The sequence below is a fragment of the Protopterus annectens genome, chromosome 12.part0 (genome assembly GCF_019279795.1).
Source record: "Protopterus annectens isolate FY-2018-M chromosome 12.part0, PAN1.0, whole genome shotgun sequence".
NCBI classification, from domain to species: domain Eukaryota; kingdom Metazoa; phylum Chordata; order Ceratodontiformes; family Protopteridae; genus Protopterus; species Protopterus annectens.
Genome location: NC_056746.1, coordinates 634,967,763 through 634,988,424, shown reverse-complemented (window position 1 = coordinate 634,988,424; position 20,662 = coordinate 634,967,763). Strand labels below are relative to the sequence as shown.

The window sequence follows — 20,662 nt, the reverse complement described above, 5'->3', positions numbered from 1 at the left end:
TTGAACTTTCTCAGATACTCAGGGGCTCTTTATACCCCCACACTAATCCCTTGTAATTTGTCCATGATGTATTTTTCTCAATACTTCCTTTGTTCTTCGGACTGATTTTTATAACTAAGGTACATAATTTTATGAGTTACTCATTATTCCTTTTTAACAGTCTTCTCTGTTCTTGCTTCTACCAAAAAGTCCACAAAGACTGGCCATTCACCTACGACTCTTCTTTCTCTTTTTCTTTGTCTATATTCTACTCTTTATTACTTGATCCAGGAACTTATCTCTTGTCTGTACTCCCAAAAATTGTACAGCTTCCTCCCACTCTCTCACTCCTCCAAGCAGGAGGCTATTTGTTCCCAACACCTTTCCTTAACTAACTTCCTTCAGTTGCTATTAAATGTCTCCTATTTATCTACTTCTTAGGGCTTGCATCCAAAACATTTGTCTTGACCACTTGAAATGTCCACTTGCTGCATCATCATCATTTCCATTTCAGTCTATACCCCCCTCTGTTCTTCTGTTTGTACTACGTACAGCAGCCTTAATTGTGTAGCAGTAAAGCATCATTCAAGTAAGTACCAACTACAATTTCAAAGATTTAAGAAACAACATTAGGAATGAATTAAGCCATATTTATGTAGTAGTACTAGCTGAAGTACAAAGAATCTTCTAGTAAAAGTAGTAGCACTGGACTATTAATATCATTAGACAGCAGTACCACACACGAGCAGCAAGCTTATGTAGCAGCAAAGCTTTCTGTCTCTTACCTCAGGATTAGTATGGAAATAAAATAATAAAAGATAAAAGGATCAAATCACAAACACACTTAGCAAATATTCCAGCACCAGAAATGGACAGTTGAAAATCTTTTACTAAAAACGCTAGGTAAGACCTGTAAGCGATCGTGAAATGACTTTCCCAGGTACAGACTAAAGATTATCTTTGGAGCAGTATAAACTGGAATGGAATCCAAATAATGAACATTCATTGTAATAATGTATCTGCTAAGGTTCATTGTAATAACAATGTATCTCTTAAGGTTCCTATTGTACATATTCTCATATAGCTGAAAGTCTCAGTGTTGTGCTGAAACTTGGGTAGTACAAATCTACAGTATAAAAAAAGTTCCAATCCTACCTTATTATAATGTACAAAACTCTCATTTTTCAGTCAACAGCACTCAGCACGGACTACCAACAATCCTTTGTTTATGACATTAAGTACAATACATGTTGAGTGACATGTTCTGCATGGTACAGACTAAAGATCTTTCAACTACAATAAAAACTGTGCATATGGTAGTGTAAGGCATAGCTTAAGAATAACTGGTACTGTGGAACAGAATGCTGAAGGGTCATATACTATTCTGCAAGTCAGGGTATGAGCTGGCATTGTAATAAATAGTAGGGTATGCAACAGCAAAGTACGGCTTAGTATATATTAATAAAGTATGGCATAAATGAAGAAGGAATTCAAGTATACAGAACTGTGCAGCAGATCAGGATGTGGCGCGAAACATGGAATTGTTTGGTATGAAAAACAAAGGTTTGATATAGTATATTTTGTTAGTCTGTGGCATTGCAGAGCAAGACAAAGTTACTGCAGCCTATGGTGTGGCAGGGTACACAGAGGTAGGCACCTGGATGGAACGGCAGACATCAAGTCAAGAACTAGTTCTTACTTGTATTTCAAACACTTGTTATACTGTTTGTAGCATTAACGAAAACTATATCGCTTACCAAGATTTTGAATCATCTGCTTTATCACTCTATCTTCTTCTTCCTCCCTGTGAAAACAGAACAGTTCAAGGTTATTAATAACTGTGGTTCAGATTTGTCATTTCCAAGATCAGTTTCAGATATCAATGCATCGGCTGGTTAGAAGCTGCCTCTCAAAACTGCTCTAAGAAACTGAAATTTAGAACAAGGGCATAAAATGAGAGAGGTTAGACAGTCATATAGACTGAATCATATACACACAGACCTGGGCAGGAAAGGGAAAGTAAAACGGAGGTTGGATCATGCCAATACAGCTCGACAAGATAAAGATCCAGAGAGTCACTTCAAGTGATGCACCCAGTTCCGGTACAGCTGCCCATCATCCACCCCTGCTTCCACTTCTATTAGACTTCTTAGGTCTTCTTGAGTTAGCTGACTTACATTTCACCACATCCCTCTATGAATCCTTTCTAGGGCCCTATCATGTCTCAAAGTAGTGCATCTAGAACTCTAATCCAACACACAGCAAACTGCCACCAGATGTGTTCACTTCTCCTCCAATGTATCTTTTTTAACAACATGGTTACCCATTGTTGAATTCTCTTGTCTGCAATATGCTTCCCCATCAAGGTCTTCTTTTTCATTGGAGTACATTGAAAGTGTTTGATATCGTTCCTTATTTGGCATATCCTCTATGGCCCTAACCCAAGTATGGGAATATGTAACAGAGTTAAGTAAAAATCTAGTAATTCAGTAGGGAAGGTGAAATATAAACCATATGCATATTTCTGTCTTTCTTTCATAACTGTAGTACTAACAAGCAATCAGAATAGAGTTAATCTGGAGTTAGGAAGGATGAACAAAAAGTACGCACGGTAACTCCAAAGAAAGGTTAAGCACAGGAATTCACTTAACCTTTTAACTTGACACAACACTCAAAAGGAAAACAAAACTGAAGAAGCAGCCACCCATAATACGGTAAGAGTAACTCTAAGACTCCAACACGGAGCACGTCTTTCAGTTACCCAACTATTTTACTGTAACCCTGAGGACAGAGTAACTGAGAAAAGCCAAATTATCCAAACACCTCAATGTAAGGTGACATTCTGACATAACCCAAAATGTTATCAATTAAATGGGCACCATTGTGCAGTCATTCTGATTTAGCATCAAGAAGAGTGACATATACGTAACGGCTTAAGTTACTGCCATCCCTAAATGTAATCTCCACAAAGCATTACAGATTATGATCATAAATCCTAATGCCCCCCAAGATTAAAGAAAGAGATAAGTGACAGATGTGGAGATATGGCAGTTTAGTCACTTATACATCTAGACCCTGATGCCAAGATAACAGAAAAGAAGGTAAAGAAGATTCATTTATTTATACATCTTAACGTTATCCCTAAAGCTGAGAAGTAAAGAACAGAGTTTTAATTATCCATAAATCCTGACAAACACTGTCCTGGAGATGCACGATTTGCCACAATGACTTTACTAAAGTTGAAATGGTCATTCAACTTTGCCTGCAATATTCACATTTAACTGTGGACATTTTTTTGGTTCTTAACAAACATGATAAATACGTTAAGCAAAATGCAGAAAAAAAATGCTTAGGATTTTACAGTCTCAACAGAGTTACTCAAAGTTTATGAGAAAGACCTGACTCTACTAACTGTTAAATGCATTTCAAAAAAGTACAGTTCTGTTGATAACTAACAATAATTGAAGAGATTCGAGTAGATCAATATTGCAGCACTGAGTCTTGGAACTTCCTGCCACACAGAAGCCTATGGCCAGCCCAAATATCAGTGTCTTTCACCATTCCCCAGCCAGGAGACATCCATTATTATCTGACATCAGGACGTCAGTGGTATAAAGGTTCACTGGCTTGTGCCATCTTGTGGACTTTCTTGTCCAAGGTACCAAAGTCTGATGTTCCTCAGGTGGAACATGAACTGCCCCACTGACCTTACTGACAGTCTAGGGCAAAGAGAGGTGAGAAAATAAGTAGTATTCCCAGGGCAGAAGAAAAGGGGGGTAGGAGGGAGAAAAAGGTACTGCCACACTGATCTACTCAAACATCTAAAATTATGGAACATTATCTACACAACTCTATCACAGTCAATGTTGTAATACTGAGTCCTGGGAAGCTCTCCAAAGTTTATTTTTTGGGGAGACTGGAAAGAGTTGTGGTCCAGGGACAGCACAGCAAAGGTGAACCCAGCTTTAGCTTAGGATATGACACCAAGATGGTAGTATTTGGTGAAGGTCTGTACAGAGGACCAACTTGCTGCTTCTACAGCCTCTGTAGGGGTCCCTTTCAAAAATGCTATGGTGGTGAGTTTTTCTCTTTATGTGTGGCCTGTGACTCTGCCAGGAATCTGTTCACAATGCTGAGACTAAGAAAAGGAAATATATTTAGCAGTCAGTTTTGAAATGGTCTCTTTCCCTACTGTTAGGAAATTTTGCCTTGTGTTAGTAGAATCGTAGCTGCCTCTGTACATCTAGAAAATATAGCATTCTCTCATTCTTGTTCTTTGAGTTACAAAAGAATACAGGGAAATAAACAAGTGTAGTTTAAGGAAACTTTTGATACCACCATGGACAAGAAGGAGGGGTTAGTTCTCAACATAACTCTATCTGTATGAAAGATGAGGAAGAGTTCTTTGCATATCAAGGCTTGTAACTCAGAGATATACTTGGGAGAGGTAAGTGTCAGCAGCAGGGCTGTTTTCTATGTAAGCAGTTTGAAAGCAGTTTGAGGAGTATTGAAGCTACTATCTCAAATGGCTGTATTAGTTTTTCCAGCATATAATTTGGGTTCCAGGAAGGTGCAGGTTCACATCTGGGTGGGCAAAAATGCAAAACCCCTTTTTAGGAATTACTTCATATGGTGGGAAGCATATGCCAGAAGGAACATCGAAAGACAGGCAGATATAGCTGAAGCATGCTTCTTAGGACTAAAACAAGACAGTCATCCTTTGTATAGAAGAGAGGTATTCTAGCATCTGTTCCAATCTAGCTTCTGCAGGTAGAATACCATTAGCTTTTCACCAGACAGAAAACCTCTTCAATTTACTTCCTGGTGTTTTGTTTCCTAGCATCGTTCAGTGTAAATAGCATGTCCTGCGAAAAGTACTCCTTAAAGGCTTTGCTGAAGCTCTGGAGGTTTGATAAACAGTTTTTTTATAGTCACTGGCTGTTGTTTTTTTGATATTTTACTCTCCTTTTGTGTAGTTGTTCATCCCTGTGAAAAGGACTGTCTGGACAGAATCAATAGCCAATCATCCATCCCTTGAATACTAAATTGTCCCAGGTGTACTCTTCAGGCCAGATCCAAGCTGTCTGCACCTAAAGTTTGAACAGTTTTTGGAAGATGAAAAGGGGATCTTGGAGCTGGCTTTGACTCTCCTCCCACCATATGATTTATTTGTTCAGGCAAGGTAGGCGATGGATTCTTGTTTCTAGGGAGTGCTGGTGTTGTGATCAGCAGATTTTTGGAACTACTGCAGTTTTCTCATGTGCAGTTTTGCAAATGGAACTATCAGGATGCAAGCAGCTGTGCATCTCAGGGCCCTTGAAAATTCCCTCGCAGTGCAAGTTCATGAGGCACTGCTAGAGGAATGAAACCTTGTCCTCTGTCAGGAAGGCTTTCTGTTGGATTGAATCTAGATCTGCCCCAGATAGGTAGTTCTGCTGCTGGGAGTGAGCTGTGAATTCTGGATATTAAGGTTTAGTCCTACCTAACTTGTACTGTGGTGGTGGTACTGCGGTAGCGTTGTCGCCTCACAGCAAGACGTTGTCCCGTTCAATTCTCAGCTAGAGCGTCTTCTGTGTGGAGACATACGTGAATGGGGCATGCCTTCGTTGAAGGTTGTGCGTCAGGGCTGCTAACCCGGTACGTAAAAATCCACTACCAATCATTAGCGGACCGGAGTTCCACTGTGGTGACCCCTAACCGGGAAAAGCTGAAAAACACAAACAAACAAGGTTTAGTCCTACCTCCGGAAAGTAATCTATGGTGACTTGCATGGCTATCAGAAATCCTGTTACTGCTGTAGCTTAAATCAGGCAATCATCCATGCATGGATAAATATGGACCCCTCTTGTTCTGAAAATAGTCTGGGTACAGTAGATAATCCAAATGGTAAGACACAAGCTTGGTACTATAACACCCCCTGCCTGGAAGTGCAGGAATATTCTGTGTTTCTGCAAAATAGGAACATGAAGGTAGGTGTCCTTTTAATCTAGATTCACCATCCAGGCCCCTGGAATAATGAGGAGCAAAAGCTGTTGAAGTCAGCATTTTGAATTTTGGTACAACCAAGAATTTGTTGAGTCTTGAGAGATCCAGAGGGGGTCTCCAGTTTTCTTCCATCTTTTTTTAATTTCTCCAAATCTTTTGGGATTCTAATACCATGAAGAAAATGGGCCCCATTCCTAAGTCAAAGTAAGACTAAAGTTCATGAAATTAGTATTGTTTCACTCTTTGATGTCAGCCAAAAGTGCTCTTCGCAGCACCCGCAGTGTGCCCAGTAATGACTCCTGCAATTCATATGGAGTTACATGTATTGGTAGCGTATTTAAATAGGATTGTAGACACTTTTTTATAAGACCCATTGCTCCTACTACTATTGGAACTATCTGGGTATCTTTCTTCCACATTGATCTAATTTCTGCTTGCAAATCCTGATATTTTATGAGTTATGCGTCTCTCTGTACGCAGGACACTGTAGTCACTGGGCATAATTTCAATGATCAATGCTATTTTTGTCTTCTTTTCCTGGACAACTATATCTGGTTTTCTAGCATCTGTCTTTAGAACTGTTGGTAATGGGTGACACAATGTGATGTAGTCTTCATCATTTTCTATGATGCTTTGTGGTTCATGTTTCCAGTGTTTTTCAGCCACTTCAATACCATGTTTGCACAACCCCCAGTGCAACAGTCTTGACACATTATTATGCCTTGCAGTACACAGTCCTTCTGCCATTAGTATGTTACAACCAGCAACAAGGTGTGCAACTGTTTCCAATTCTGTTTTACAAAACCTACATTTGTCTGTTTCTCCCACATGTTCAATGGACTTTGTAAACCAGCGTGTAAGTAGCCCACTATTTTGGGCCACCAATATTAACCTTTCATCTCTTGGTTTAAATTCACCTCTCCTTAACCATTCCTGCATTTGTTCCTGATCAACATGAGGTTCTTCCAGAAGTTTTCTATACTTGCAACTATATTTATGCTTTTTCCACATTTCTTGCCATCTCATTTGGTCCTTCACCTCATATTCTTTCTTTTGTTTTTTTGGCACATTCAGTTGCTGCCTGACTTTTATCTGCTTCTGGGTTGAATTCCATTCCTGCTTGATGCCAATATGCTTCTGCTAGCCTAAGCAGGGAAGTCATCTTAGATTTATTCTCCTCATGTTTAAAAACTTTCATGACATTTGGGTCTTGTGAGGTCAGCAGATATGTGTGCAGTCCCATAACTGCAGTTCTACACATGTAATCAATTTCAGGGAGGCCCATCTCTCTTTCAGAATGGGGAATATATAATCTTGGTATACAATGATTTTTTATAAATCATTTGGTAAGCAAGAAGCATCCTTCCTATTTTCCTATCTAATCTATCCAGCATATTTTGGGGCCAGTCAATCACTCCAAAACTGTAAGTTAGGACAGAAAGAGCAAACTGGTTTATAGTTTGGATTTTGTTCCTAGATGTCAAAGCTGTTTTCAAGATTAATTTAAGTCTTCTGAAGTACTCCTTGCTACATTTTATTCACACTTGTTCATGTTTTATCATTGATTATCGATCAATTCCCAAATATTTATATACTCCCTCTTGTTCAAGTTCTATCACATTCTTGTCTCAAACTGATGTCTTCTTGGTGCTGCAGTTTTTCTGCTTTAAAGGTTGCTTTTGCACATTTATCAAGACCAAATGACATTCTTATATCATCTGAAAAAGTTTTGACAACTTGTGCTTTCAGTTCCTCATCTGATGAGCTATACAGTTTCAAATCATCGACAAAGAGAAGATGAAAAGTCTTCGCACTTTGTTGTTTTCTATGAGCCAGACTATAGCTATGACCTAAGCTGTTAAGTAGACAGTTTAACGGATTAAGGGCAAGGCAGAATAGCAGTGGTGACAGAGAGTTACCCTGGAATATCCCCGGAATAATAAGTTGTCCTTTATCATGGCTTAATTGCAAAGTGGTCTGCCACTGTTTCATGGTCAATGTAATGTAATCAATTAGTGTAGGGTGTATCTGCCATTCGTGCAAATATGTTAATACTTTTAACCAGAAGTTAGGTACTCCATCTGGTCCTGGGGTTTTCCAATTAAAGACTTTTCTTAACTTTGTTTCAATCTCTCTGGTTGTTACTTCATCCCATTTCATATCCTGTACCTTTAAACTTCTTATTCTTTCTTTTACTTTTTCTATCCATTTAGCATCTTTGTTATGTTCCACAGGATCTTCATAGATATTTCTCCAAAATGTATCTATTTCTTCTTTTTTTGGTGGTTTTTCAATTCCTTTTACCTTATTTCCCAATTCTCTATAAAACCTTTTTGGGTCATCAATAAATTGCTTATTTTATACTTTTCCTTTACATTTGTCTATGTATCTTCTAAATTTTTCCACCTGTGCTGAGATTTTTAGTCTATTTATGATAGTGCATGACAGATCCTGATCTGTTCTAACATTGCACATTGCTTTTATCATGTCTATCTCTCTGAGTATTTTTTTTTATCTGTTCCCTCTTCTATACTCTTCTAATAGTGACACTTCTCGTCTTAGTTGCTTTATGGTTTTCTCTGTTCGATACTTCCATGATGGTATTCAATTTCTCTGTACAGTAATGGATCCTGTTTACTTCTGTTATATTGCATGAATCTCTATGGACAGCCCTAATTACAGTGTTCATTTGCTTTATCAAACTTTTGACTTTTTGGGTTTTATTGACCTTCTGCAGTCTATTTCTTTCATTGATCTTAATATGTCTATGTATCTCTTATTAAGTCAAGCAACTCTTCTCTTAGCTCGGTTTCTTCTAAACTGGGGGCACATTTTTTTGTTTTCCATTTCCTGCGGGCATTCTATAGAAAGTTCTCTTACATTTTCCTGTGGCACATTCTCTTCAATTTCATCCTGTGCCATCCGTTGCTCTCTCATATGAGAACTCACTGGCCTATCACTCCTCAACATTAACTGCATCAGTTTCCATAGTTTCCTGTTCCTTTCTTTGCTGTCCAGCTTCAAGTGGATGTTTATAAAGGTTTTTTGGGGAAGGCTCCAAAATATCTTCGTATGGCACCTGACCAATTGCTTCCAATTGCACTGATTTCCCCTTAATTTGGACTTCCATTGCTCTGTCCTGTTGTGATGCTTTCTGAATTAGATTTTCTACATTGAGTACTTCACTTTGGAGGTACTCTTCATGACCTCAGTTTCTATTTTTTAACTTCTCCATTATCGATCTCCTTTTCTACTTTTCCTCTTTGTCTTCTTATTTTTTGTATGGTAAAGTTTTCCATGTCTGGATTCATTTGCCTGTACTTCTCTTCAAATATCTTTGGTGCTGCTCTTTTTGTATTGATTAGTTTTGCTTTCTCCTTTGCATAGATATTACATCATATTAAATATCTTTTTCTTTCCCATGTCCATATTTCTTCTTCAGATGTCTCCTGATCTTCCTGTTTCTCCTTACTTTGGGGACTCGTTTATCATGCTGTTATGTAACCTGTGTTAGACCTTCTACATCAAATCCTTCACTTCGCAGGCATTCCATAACTTCAGCTTCTATTTTTTAACTTCTACTTTACTAATCTTCTTTTCTACATTCCCTCTTTGTGACACTATTTTATTTATTGTGAAATTTTCCATATCTGGATGCCTTTCCCTATATTTTTCTTCGAATATCTTTCAGGCTGACTTCTTTATGTTGATTAATTTGGCTTTCACCTTTGCATAAATATTGTACCATATCAAATCTCTCTTTCTTTCCCATGTCCATATTTCTTTTTTATGCTTTCCAAAATATCTAGGTTTTGTTGTTTATATTTTCACACTTCCTCAGGTGCTTCTTTTTCCAAACATATCAAAGTTTCTTGGTCTAAACACTGTTTTTCAAAAATCTGTTGTATTTAATGACCCCAAATTTTTATTTGAAGCTTCGGACAGATTTTCTTGCAGAAGTATTTTTCTTTCCTCTAACTTACCTCTTAATCTTTTTGTATATCTTGTGTCTGGAAATTCTGTGTTTTGCATAATAGTAGCAATACATTATTTCTTTCTTATCCTCAATAGTTCACTCTATTGTCTTTATGGCTCTTCTTTGGCCTATCAATTTTTGTGATTTCTGTGGACTGCTACTTCCTTCTACAATTGGGGGGGATCCTTCCCCTGGGCTGGGCCTGGCCTGGCCCCACTGTAGGAATATTTCTGTATTTTGGAGATTCTACACTGTCATTTTTTCCAGTCCTGGCACCAGTGCGCATATCAGGATTGGGCACTTTTTTATCCTGGGTCTTGTGCACCCAGCTATCTCTCTTAATTTTTGACCTACTTCTGTCCATGACATATGCTATACAAATACAGACAATATATTAGTGTCGCCTTGGTGAAATTTTGTGAAAAAAACAGGTTCCACCTCACAAAGGTACTCACCAAGACTTGAGGATGAATTCAGTTTCAGCACTACTACTCTCCTTTGCTTGCTGACTTTTCATCTCTTTATCCGGACTTCCTGCTTGTGGGACTAGGAAGACGTGTAAGTAGAACTCTGTGCCTGTCTCTCCTCTAGGAACTGGTTGGATTGAGCTTTGAAGCAGGTCATGTAAAAGAGGAGGAATCAGTCCCCTTTGTTGTTTTGGAGGTGTGAGAATATGGAGGGGGGGGGTGGATTTCCAAAACTGAAGGGAATAGCCCTTTTTGATAATCTACAGTACCCATTTGTATTGTGTGAGCTAATCACTAGAGATTGAGGCAAGTCTTCCTTCCTGTAGGGATGGGGAGCTGGGGTTGGGGTAGATTTTGAGGGAAGAGAGGGGGAGTGGCTGGGTCCTTAAACACCCCCCTGGTCTGGAACACTGACTGTTTTATCACCTTCTTTAATACTCAGACCTTTCCACCTCTCCCGGTGATTGATTTTTTTTTCCAGCTTCAAGCAGAAAGGGCTAAGACTTACTGGGATAGTTTCTGTTATACCTAGAGGTAGGGGAAGGGTAGAATTCTTTAATAGACTTCATATGTTTCTCTTTTTTGTCTAGTCTACCAAACATCCCCTTCGCTAGTGGTCTAAAGAAACACTACTTGTCCAATGGTACATCTAGGAGTTCTGCTTTAACATGGTCTGACAGTGGTTGAGTCCTCAGCCTGACATGTCTCCTCATCATGGATCCCTTAGCAGCCTCCCTGCATGATGCATCCTGTGCATCATCGCCACATTTTAGTGGGTGTCTGGTCACCTGGAGGCCTACATTGCACACTTTCTGGATGTTGCTGTATCCCCTCTACCTTGTTCTTTATTTGTTCCTGCACTTACTCAATGTATTTGAGCATATACAATTGGCATTACAGAGCTGTCATGGCCAGGCTGGCTGAGGTGTATATTTTACTGCCGCATCAGTTAATGAGTCTACTCTCCCTACCACTTAGCAAGCATGCAAAGATGATTCCCTTGGAGGATTCTGTAGACACCAGAGCAATATCTGACACTGGGTTCTAAAAAAAATTCTATAGAAGAGATCAGGAGGAAGGGAATCAGGCTGCAAACATATGTCAGCAAACTCATCATTCAAGACTTCATGGGCGGGAGGTACAGCCAATGGTCTATTGGCAGGGAGGATCAATAGCTTTCTATAGTTACAAATAAAAAGACCATCAGTGTAAAACAACAAATAAACCAAGAAACACTGGAACAACCATGGATGACATGACTCAAAAATTAGCGTAAAACACCTTTACTCAACGCTTTCGTCCTGAAAGACTTCTTTAGAAATACAAATAGAAAACAATCAATACATTTAAATAGCTTAAAATCATGCCCCACCCACAAACTTAACAGACAAGCCGATTAACTTAATACAATCAACCAAAACAGTTCTTTCACATTAATTAATGCATAAATATACATTAACAACTATTTAATAAAATGTCATGGTTATCTACAATCTGCTAAAAAATTTTATATTAATAGATTCCTTTAAACCTGGGGGCCGTCAGCTTCCAATCTCAGCTAATCTAAGCTTCCACAATAATTCTTTCCTTTCCACTCTGTTTTTCATATTGCCACCCCTTAAATCAATAAAAAGCACTACATCCTGAACATAAAGTGTAGTAAGAATCTTTGTGTTCAACATCTTTGTATCACGTATAGTAAGGGTTAAAATGTGAAATTGCATTGCAAGCAAAGAAGCAAGTTAAAATAAGCTGTTTTTCTTGTAAAGAATTTGCTGACCAAAGAGGAATGCACAGATGTTACCTTGGTCCAGGCACAAGCTTATCTTGTGACTGACCTCTGACCATCTAAGACTCCAGTATGTGAATTTATAGCCTTGACTGAAATTCCTTGTCTGGTAACCAGTTACTGTGTACGTGCTGAGAAGGGTATAAAAACCCATGTGAAGTGTACAGAAATTAGACTGCTGACATACCATGTACTTTGTAGCATGTCTCCATGCATGTAAAATAAACCTTTTTGCTTATTTTTATCTGCGTGATTCTTCCAGTATATGTTAAGAGTATTAAAATCTTTTGACATTTCTGGCGCCCAAGACCATGGGGCCACCTCTTCACGGTACGAATCGCATAAGAGGGACTGAAAAACCTGTACAGGAGGGGAGAACGAATCTCGGGCTCCCTTGAATGGAAAGACCTCCGACAAAGAAGTAAGTAGAGGCCAGTCACTCTTAGATTCGATCCGTGGGACGGTGACAAACGTGGCGGAAGAACCGCAGAAAGGTAAGCGTAACATTTTTTTTCTTTCCTTTTGTACTGTTCTCTTTTTAAAAGAACAAAGGGACCAGTCATAAGGGAATCGTCTTTTGGTTTAATTTTACAAAAGAACGGTAGAGATCTCAGGAAAAGGAAACTAACTTTTCTCTCAAATTAGAAAAATGGGAACAGGGAGTAGTTGCTGTAGTTGCAGCGACCGCTCAAACAAAAGGACCGAGGATGAACAATATATGTTCAACCTACATCCAAAGAATTTACAATTTCTAAAAAAATGGAAAAAGGATTATGAGTTTAGTGGAAATCTAAACAGATCAGAATGTCAAAATTTGGTGAGAGATCTGCGTAGGGACGCAGGAGGCAAAGTTAAAAATCAAGTAAAGGTGGGATTCCCTCAAGCACAGAAATGGTTAAAAGAAGCTAATAAGAGGCATAGGGAACAATTTTCGAATAAGAAAAGTGGTGGCTCGAGTGCAAAAAGGTGCATTTTTTGTAAACCGACAGCCCCACCCTTGTATCCAGAAGTCCCTAAAAGAAATGGTTGGTCCACCCCAGTATCAGGAAAAAGAAGCAGAAAATCAAGAAAAGGTGTCCTCCGTAGTTTTACAGGAGGCAGAGAAGCAGGGACAAATACCCTCCGTAGTTTTACAAAAAACAAGCAGAGGAGACTCTGGAACTACGTAACCGTAGTATAGACAAATCAGAGTAAAAACAAAAAGAAGCTAAAGTACATACCCTGTCCACAGACTCGTATCCCCTTACATGCAGAAAAATATCTTGAGGAAAAGAAAAGAAAACAGGCTCAAACCTTTATGGTGAGTGCGGATGAAACACTTATGTTAATGTAAGCTCCGTCCAACAGAGGTAGAGGAAGGGGACGGGGTAGAGGGAGAGGGAATGTAGGACATTTTTGAAGATTACGAAGGCAGACAAAAGAGGGGGGAATGTTTTAAATGCAGTAAGAAGGGGCATTTCGCAAGAGATTGCCGGAATCCCGGGAAATCCGCTGCTGCTCCAGATCATGGTTCAGCATGACTATATGATGGCAGCACGGACAAACCGGACCCAAGTGCTGAGGTCGACTGGCAAGAGTCAGTAATACAGAATGAGGATGATTTTGCGGATGTGAATAAAGAAGGTAAAAGGGTGAATGTGCAGGATGGGAAAATTAAATGACTGATTTTTCAGAAGAAGGTGAATATCAGGTTGTTAATTTAACAGCGCTGGCTGTAACTATGCAGCTAGAGGCACAACCGATAATCACACTTCAAGTAGAGGGTAAGGATGTAGAATTTTTGTGTGATTCAGGGGCCTCCAGGACCCTGCTAAAAAACTCTGCAGTGCCATCCGATGTAACTTCTGATGACTATGTGTTAGTCAAGGCAGCAAATGGCCGCATTTATAAGGAACCATTATCTAAACCTTTATGGTTCACGGACCCTGAAACTAACCAAACTATCAGGTTTCGAGTCATTATCTCCAAAATTTGCCCTGTAAACTTATTAGGAAGAGATTTAATGCATGTGTTTGGCATAGCAGCTGTACCGACTGCATCAGGGATTCTAGCCAAACGAGTAGAAATTCAAGATGTTATGTTACAAGTGGGGCAGGGTGATTTACACTACTGGTACAGTAATGATCTTGTTGAAACTGGACCACAAAATGTAGTAAATGAGCTAATTAATTTGGCCTTAAGCAAATATGGCACACAACTGCCAGTGGTAGCTAAACAACTACACTGTGCAATGTATTACAGAAAGTATGTGGGACCAGACGACAAATATGAGGAGCAATTTTTTAAACACAAGGTCACAAAAATCCTGTTACAAAATCTCTATTGTCATAAATTAGGAAATTCTGCAGTTACATGCAGTCTTACAAAAGATATGCAGTTACTTTTTCGCAATAATTCTATTGCACATGTCCCTGTAACAAGGGAAGAACAAATGGCATGGTATCTGGTGGGGAGGAAAGTTACTGAATGGGCCAAAATGACACCGGAACAATTGGCATGTAAAGGAATTCAGGTACAAAGACTAAATTGGGTCACCCAGGCTAGACCAACAGTGCACCTCCGCGAAGATAGGCTAACGCCACCCGGGGGAGGGCCATTCTGACTATGTCTCCTAACCCCGCAAGAATAATTAAAGTTACAATCAGTGCCAGACTCCTTATGGTCCCGCGGACAACATGACATTGGGCTAATAAAAACAGCAGGACAGGTTAAAATAACTCCAAAATCCGATTTTAGACCTCATAAGCGTCAGTATCCATTAAATAAAAAGGCAGAAGAAGGCATTCTACCAGTGATCACGGCTCTACTGAGAGCTGGGGTTTTAATTCCATGCACAGATTCACTGTGTAACACACCCTTGTTCCCAGTAAGGAAGCCGGACGGGACATGGAGAATGGTACAGGATCTGCAGGCTGTAAATGCTGCTGTAGTGCCAAGGGCTCCTATGGTCCCAGATCCATCTGTTTTGTTAAATAATATCCTTCCCATGGATAAGTATTTTTCTGTTATTGACATTAGTAACGCATTCCTTTCTATTCCCCTACAGGAAGATAGTAGGTTTTGGTTCGCCTTTACGTTTATGAGCAAGCGGTACACATACACACGACTGCCGCAGGGATATTGTGAAAGCCCTACAATCTTTTCACAAGAAATGTCGACAAACCTGGCATAGTTTCAACCAGAGCATGGCTGTCATCTACTATTGTACGTGGACGACATCTTACTGGCTGCACCCACGGAGGCTGTCTGTGAGTCCAAAACTATTTGGTTATTGCATTTTTTGGCGAAAGAGGGACATAAGGTAAATAAATCTAAATTACAATTTTGTAAAACTGAAGTACGGTATCTAGGCTATACCATTTCAATTGCTGGTAGACAACTAGATAACTGTAGAAAAGAAGACATTTTACAGGCACCAATGCCCAACACAAAAAAAGAAATTATGTCATTTTTAGGAATAACACATTTTTGTCGTAGTTGGATTCCCAACTATGCAAAGGAAGTAAGTCCACTTTCAGAACTTATTTTTGCACTTCCCATGGCAGCACATGACGCGCTGCAATGGACAGATAAGGCAATACAGGCATTTACTAGGGTAAAACAGTTGATAGCAGGATCTGCAACACTTAGCTTCCCTGACTATACAAAACCCTTTGTTCAGACAGTAGATTGTAAGCAGGGCTTTATGACATCGGTTCTGTTGCAAACTTATGGGGATAAGTTAAGACCATTAGCTTTTTATTCCAGTAAATTGGACACAGTGGCACGATCTTTGCCACACTGTGTACAAGCGGTAGTCGCAGCCACACAGGCTGTGCAAGCGTCTGCAACCCTAGTTTTGTTTCATGACCTTACCTTACGAGTACCGCACTCCGTCGCGGTAATACTACTGCAGGATAAAGTTACCTTTCTCTCTCCTAGCAGACACTTATCCTGCATGACAACGTTACTATCACAACCACACATGACCATTGAGCGATGCACCACTCTTAATCCAGCCACGCTGTTACCTACAGCTGATGATGGTGCCCTTCACGTGTGTTTAGATTTAATGCACTCTAATGTCTTACCAAGACCAGACCTTAAGGACCAACCTTTGGCAAATTCAGATTGGACCCTGTTTGTAGATGGGTCAGCACGTAAGAATGAGGCAGGTATTACACAAGTGGGGTATGCAGTCACAACTGAGACTAAGGTACTGGAGGCAAAACCCCTCCCCAGGAACCTGTCCGCACAAGCGGCTGAATTGATTGCTTTGTCCAGAGCATGCGCCATCTCCAAGGATAAGGCAGTTACTATCTACACAGATAGTCAGTATGCTTTTTCCATGGTCCACGTCTTTGCACAGCAATGGAAAAATAGGGGAATGGTTACGGCCTCAGGAAAGGAAATAACCCACAAGGATTTAATCCTTAGCCTCTTACAAGCTGTCCAACTGCCACGGGGACTGGCCATCTGTAAGTGCACAGCGCACACGAATGCCAAGGATCCAGTATCACTTGGGAATGCACTGGCTGACAAAACTGCAAAAAGTGTAGCCTTAACCTCTACCTTTGCACTCAAGACCACACAAAAGGAACTTCACCCTGCAGATAAATTTGATCTACAAACTTTACAGGTAATGCAGGAACTTAGTACAGTTCGGGAAAAACAGCGATGGGTTAAATATGGGGCTATTCAAAAGCAGGGAGTTTTTGTAGGTCCAAATGATAAGTATGTCTTGCCAGCAAACCTTTTTAGGTATGCCTCATTAGTGACGCATGGCCTATCTCATCTGGGCCCTGCTGCTATGGTTCAAATGATCCAGCAAATTTTCTGGACCAAGGGCTTTATAGCATACGCTAAACGATTTTGTTTATCATGTCTGCTTTGTGCACGATACCATGGTGGTGGGGTGTGGATCACCCCAGCAGCTTTTCCGCTGCCTCCGTATCCATTTCACACAATCTGCATGGATTTTATTGAACTAACTCCTGTTCAACAGAAGCGATTTGTGTTAGTCATTATTGACGCTTTTACAAAATGGGTTGAAGCTTTTTCAGTAGCACACCCAGATGCACTGTCGGTAGCCAAGGCCCTTACAAATAACATTATCCCTCATTTTGGGCTACCTACACGCATCTATTCTGATAATGGCACACATTTCGTAAACCAAGTTATTCAAAAGCTGGCCGCCGTTTTTCAGATCGAGTTAAAACACCATTGTGCCTACCACCCACAGTCAGCAGGGTTGGTTGAACGTCATAATGGCATTCTCAAAGGCAAGTTACGTAAACTCATGGCTGAGACACATCAGTCTTGGATAAACTGCTTACCTCTGGCACTCCTGTCCATGCGTACCACTCCCACCTCAAAAGGGGTCACACCATTTGAACTATTATACGGGAGACCTTATTACGTCCTGCAGTGGCAAAATCTTTTGCCTGCGGAACGTGAGGGGGGTGAAGAGATAGCGGATTACATGAGGAAATTGCTGATCAGGACTAACACCTCTTTAACGAATGATTGCTTTTCAGATCAGAAGAACAACAGGATCCTGGAAGTGAAACCCGGGAACTGGGTTTGGATTAAAATTGTCAAGAGGAAAACCTGGGCCTCGCCTAAGTGGGAAGGTCCATACCAGGTTTTGATCGCAACACCTACAGCAATCCGAATCAAAGAACGAACATCATGGATCCATCTGACACACTGTAAACTGGTAAAACAGTTTGAACTGGACAAAAACTTGAGTTCCCCTGAGGAACACTGATTAGTAGTAATCATGTTTTGTATGACTATCTGACTATTGTAGCAATGCAGAAAAATACCGGAAGGGAGCAGCCCTTCCCACAAAAGCATTCCAAAATAATTTTGTTGTTAATAAGTGTGATTGTTACTTTTCTGTTTTGGCCATTTTTATTTTCAAACAAGACTAGCCAAGTAAAGAGAGACGAGAATACGGCTTGGCATCCGCCTTTTAATACGTACCAAGCTATTAAGTATGCATATGCTCTATCTTTTAATGTTTCAAATTGTTGGATATGCACGGCTATCCCTACTGTACATGGTGGTCTAATGTTAGGTACAGTCCCTTTGGGGGCAAATGATACATGGACTAATTTACTATTTGAAACTTCAAATGTAGCCTTAAAGGACAAAATAGCATTACCCCTCATGGGTCGCCAGAATGGAACTGTATGTTTTCAAAGATTAGGCAAGATTAAGGTTGGATGGAGTCAGTGTAAGGTAAAAATAATTCATAACTGTACAATAGATGGGCACTGTGCAACGAGTCTCAAGCCTATAAGAGTGCTTGTTAATAGTACAGGGCTTATTAATGGCACAAGTTTTTTTGAAAAAATGTTATCTGTGTATGATCTGTTGTTTAAAGGGCTGCAAGACAAAGGAAATCACTCTGTTCCAGTCAATATTACACTTAAAGTAAATGATTGTTATTTTATCTGTGGTAGAAAAGCATACAAATGGTTACCAAGGAATTGGTCAGGCAGTTGCTTTTTGGGTTATTTGGCACCAGCTATAAGACATACATTTTCTCTTCCCCAAGGTAAAATACGAAATGTACGTGCTGTTAATAAACCTGTTAATCCCATAGGTAATGATGCATCCTGGATCTATCACCACGATTTGGCCCATAGTAGCAGCAAGGGGCTATCACACATGGACTTGGGCGATGATGTTATTTCCTGGGCTGGTATTCTTCCAGCGTATGGGACAGTAAAATCCATTTGGGAGCTCAGAAAGCTGTCAAAACTGTTAGAAACTCTGAGCAATGCAACTTTTTCTGCGCTAGAATTGGTGACGGGTGGGTTAACTGCAATGAGGACTGTAGTGTTGCAGAATCGTATGGCGCTCGATTTCACCCTAGCGGCGAAAGGAGGTACTTGCGAGTGTTGTCCGTTCATTCCAGATAATGAACATGACATTGACAGTCATCTAGAGATCCTACAACAAGTTTCTGAACTTACAAAACCAGGACAGAATCCATTAACTGACTTTTTCCAAAATTGGTTTGGAAATTGGGGAACAGTACTTATGAATGTCTTAATTGCTATATGTGTTGGTGCCATTATATTCCTACTGTTGGGTTGTTGTTGCATTCCTTGCATCCGAATGATAATATCAAGTGTATTGTCTGCCAATGCAACTAAAGCTTATTATTCTGAATATACAGAACACGAGTCATGCGAAAACCTGTATGAATAAAATGTATTACTGGTGATACAAAGTGTTGTAAGGGGGGAAATGTAGTAAGAATCTTTGTGTTCAACATCTTTGTATCATGTATAGTAAGGGTTAAAATGTGAAATTGCATTGCAAGCAAAGAAGCAAGTTAAAATAAGCTGTTTTTCTTGTAAAGAATTTGCTGACCAAAGAGGAATGCACAGATGTTACCTTGGTCCAGGCACAAGCTTATCTTGTGACTGACCTCTGACCATCTAAGGCTCCAGTATGTGAATTTATAGCCTTGACTGAAATTCCTTGTCTGGTAACCAGTTACTGTGTACGTGGTGAGAAGGGTATAAAAACCCATGTGAAGTGTACAGAAATTAGACTGCTGACATACCATGTACTTTGTAGCATGTCTCCATGCATGTAAAATAAACCTTTTTGCTTATTTTTATCTGCGTGATTCTTCCAGTATATGTTGAGTATTAAAATCTTTTGACATAAAGCAATGCATCCCAGATTAGTAGTATTACAGTTACTCCCTGGAATACTGAATTGCAACACTACTAATCTATTATACATTGCTTTATGTTCAGGATGTAGTGCTTTTTATGTAGGGATGACTACTAAGCATCTAAGTAAAGGCATTAAAAAGCATTATTATGTTATTAAGACCAAGGATGAAAATAATGAGCTGTTTAGACATTCTTTACAGTGTGCTTCATATAAAAAATTTACTTTCTCTGTTTTAGAACATACTGAGGTTGATTTAAGGGATGGCAATATGAAAAACAGCTTTCTATAGTTACCTTGGGCCTGGGAGAATTTCCTAGACTTCCAATTAAAGGATTCCTTCATCCTATAAAGGGCATCCTCAAAAGATAAGTCCTTGGGTGAGGACAGGGTGTCTTTTGAGACAGACTAGACATACTGCTGAGGGGGAAGATGCTCTACATATGCAAGTTCCTCTTCATCCACTGACTCTGAGGAATCTGTATCTCCCTGGAAGAAAGTGTACTTTTTTATTTTATCAGGGGATGTTACTGGCATAGGTTTCTTTTTCAGGTTGGGTTGCAAAGACTTCAAATAGTCCACAAAGTTTTGTGCCAGACTGACTGAGTCCGATGGTGAGACCTGAGTTATGGAAACAGAAGACCCGTACAGCGGTGGCTGGGGCAAACCTACCTGCCTTTTAGGTTTAGGAGTAGTGGGCTTTGGGGGTGGATGGCAAGGCCTCAGGTCATGGGCAGAAGCTTGCAACCTTGATTTGATGTTCAGATAGATCCTCCCCTAACTATC

The 20,662-nt window shown here is 39.9% G+C and overlaps 1 protein-coding gene across 3 annotated transcripts in view; it reads right to left on the bottom strand.

Annotated features, from left to right (window-relative positions):
• The window catches only part of MICALL2 (MICAL like 2), a 976,695-nt gene that overhangs the window by 35,895 nt on the left and 920,138 nt on the right, over window positions 1-20,662 (bottom strand). For all 3 annotated transcript variants that reach the window (XM_044089760.1, XM_044089761.1, XM_044089762.1), the window contains one exon: window positions 1,737-1,783. In XM_044089760.1, coding sequence (XP_043945695.1) covers window positions 1,737-1,783 — 47 coding nt within the window. The remainder of the gene's footprint in view (window positions 1-1,736; window positions 1,784-20,662) is intronic.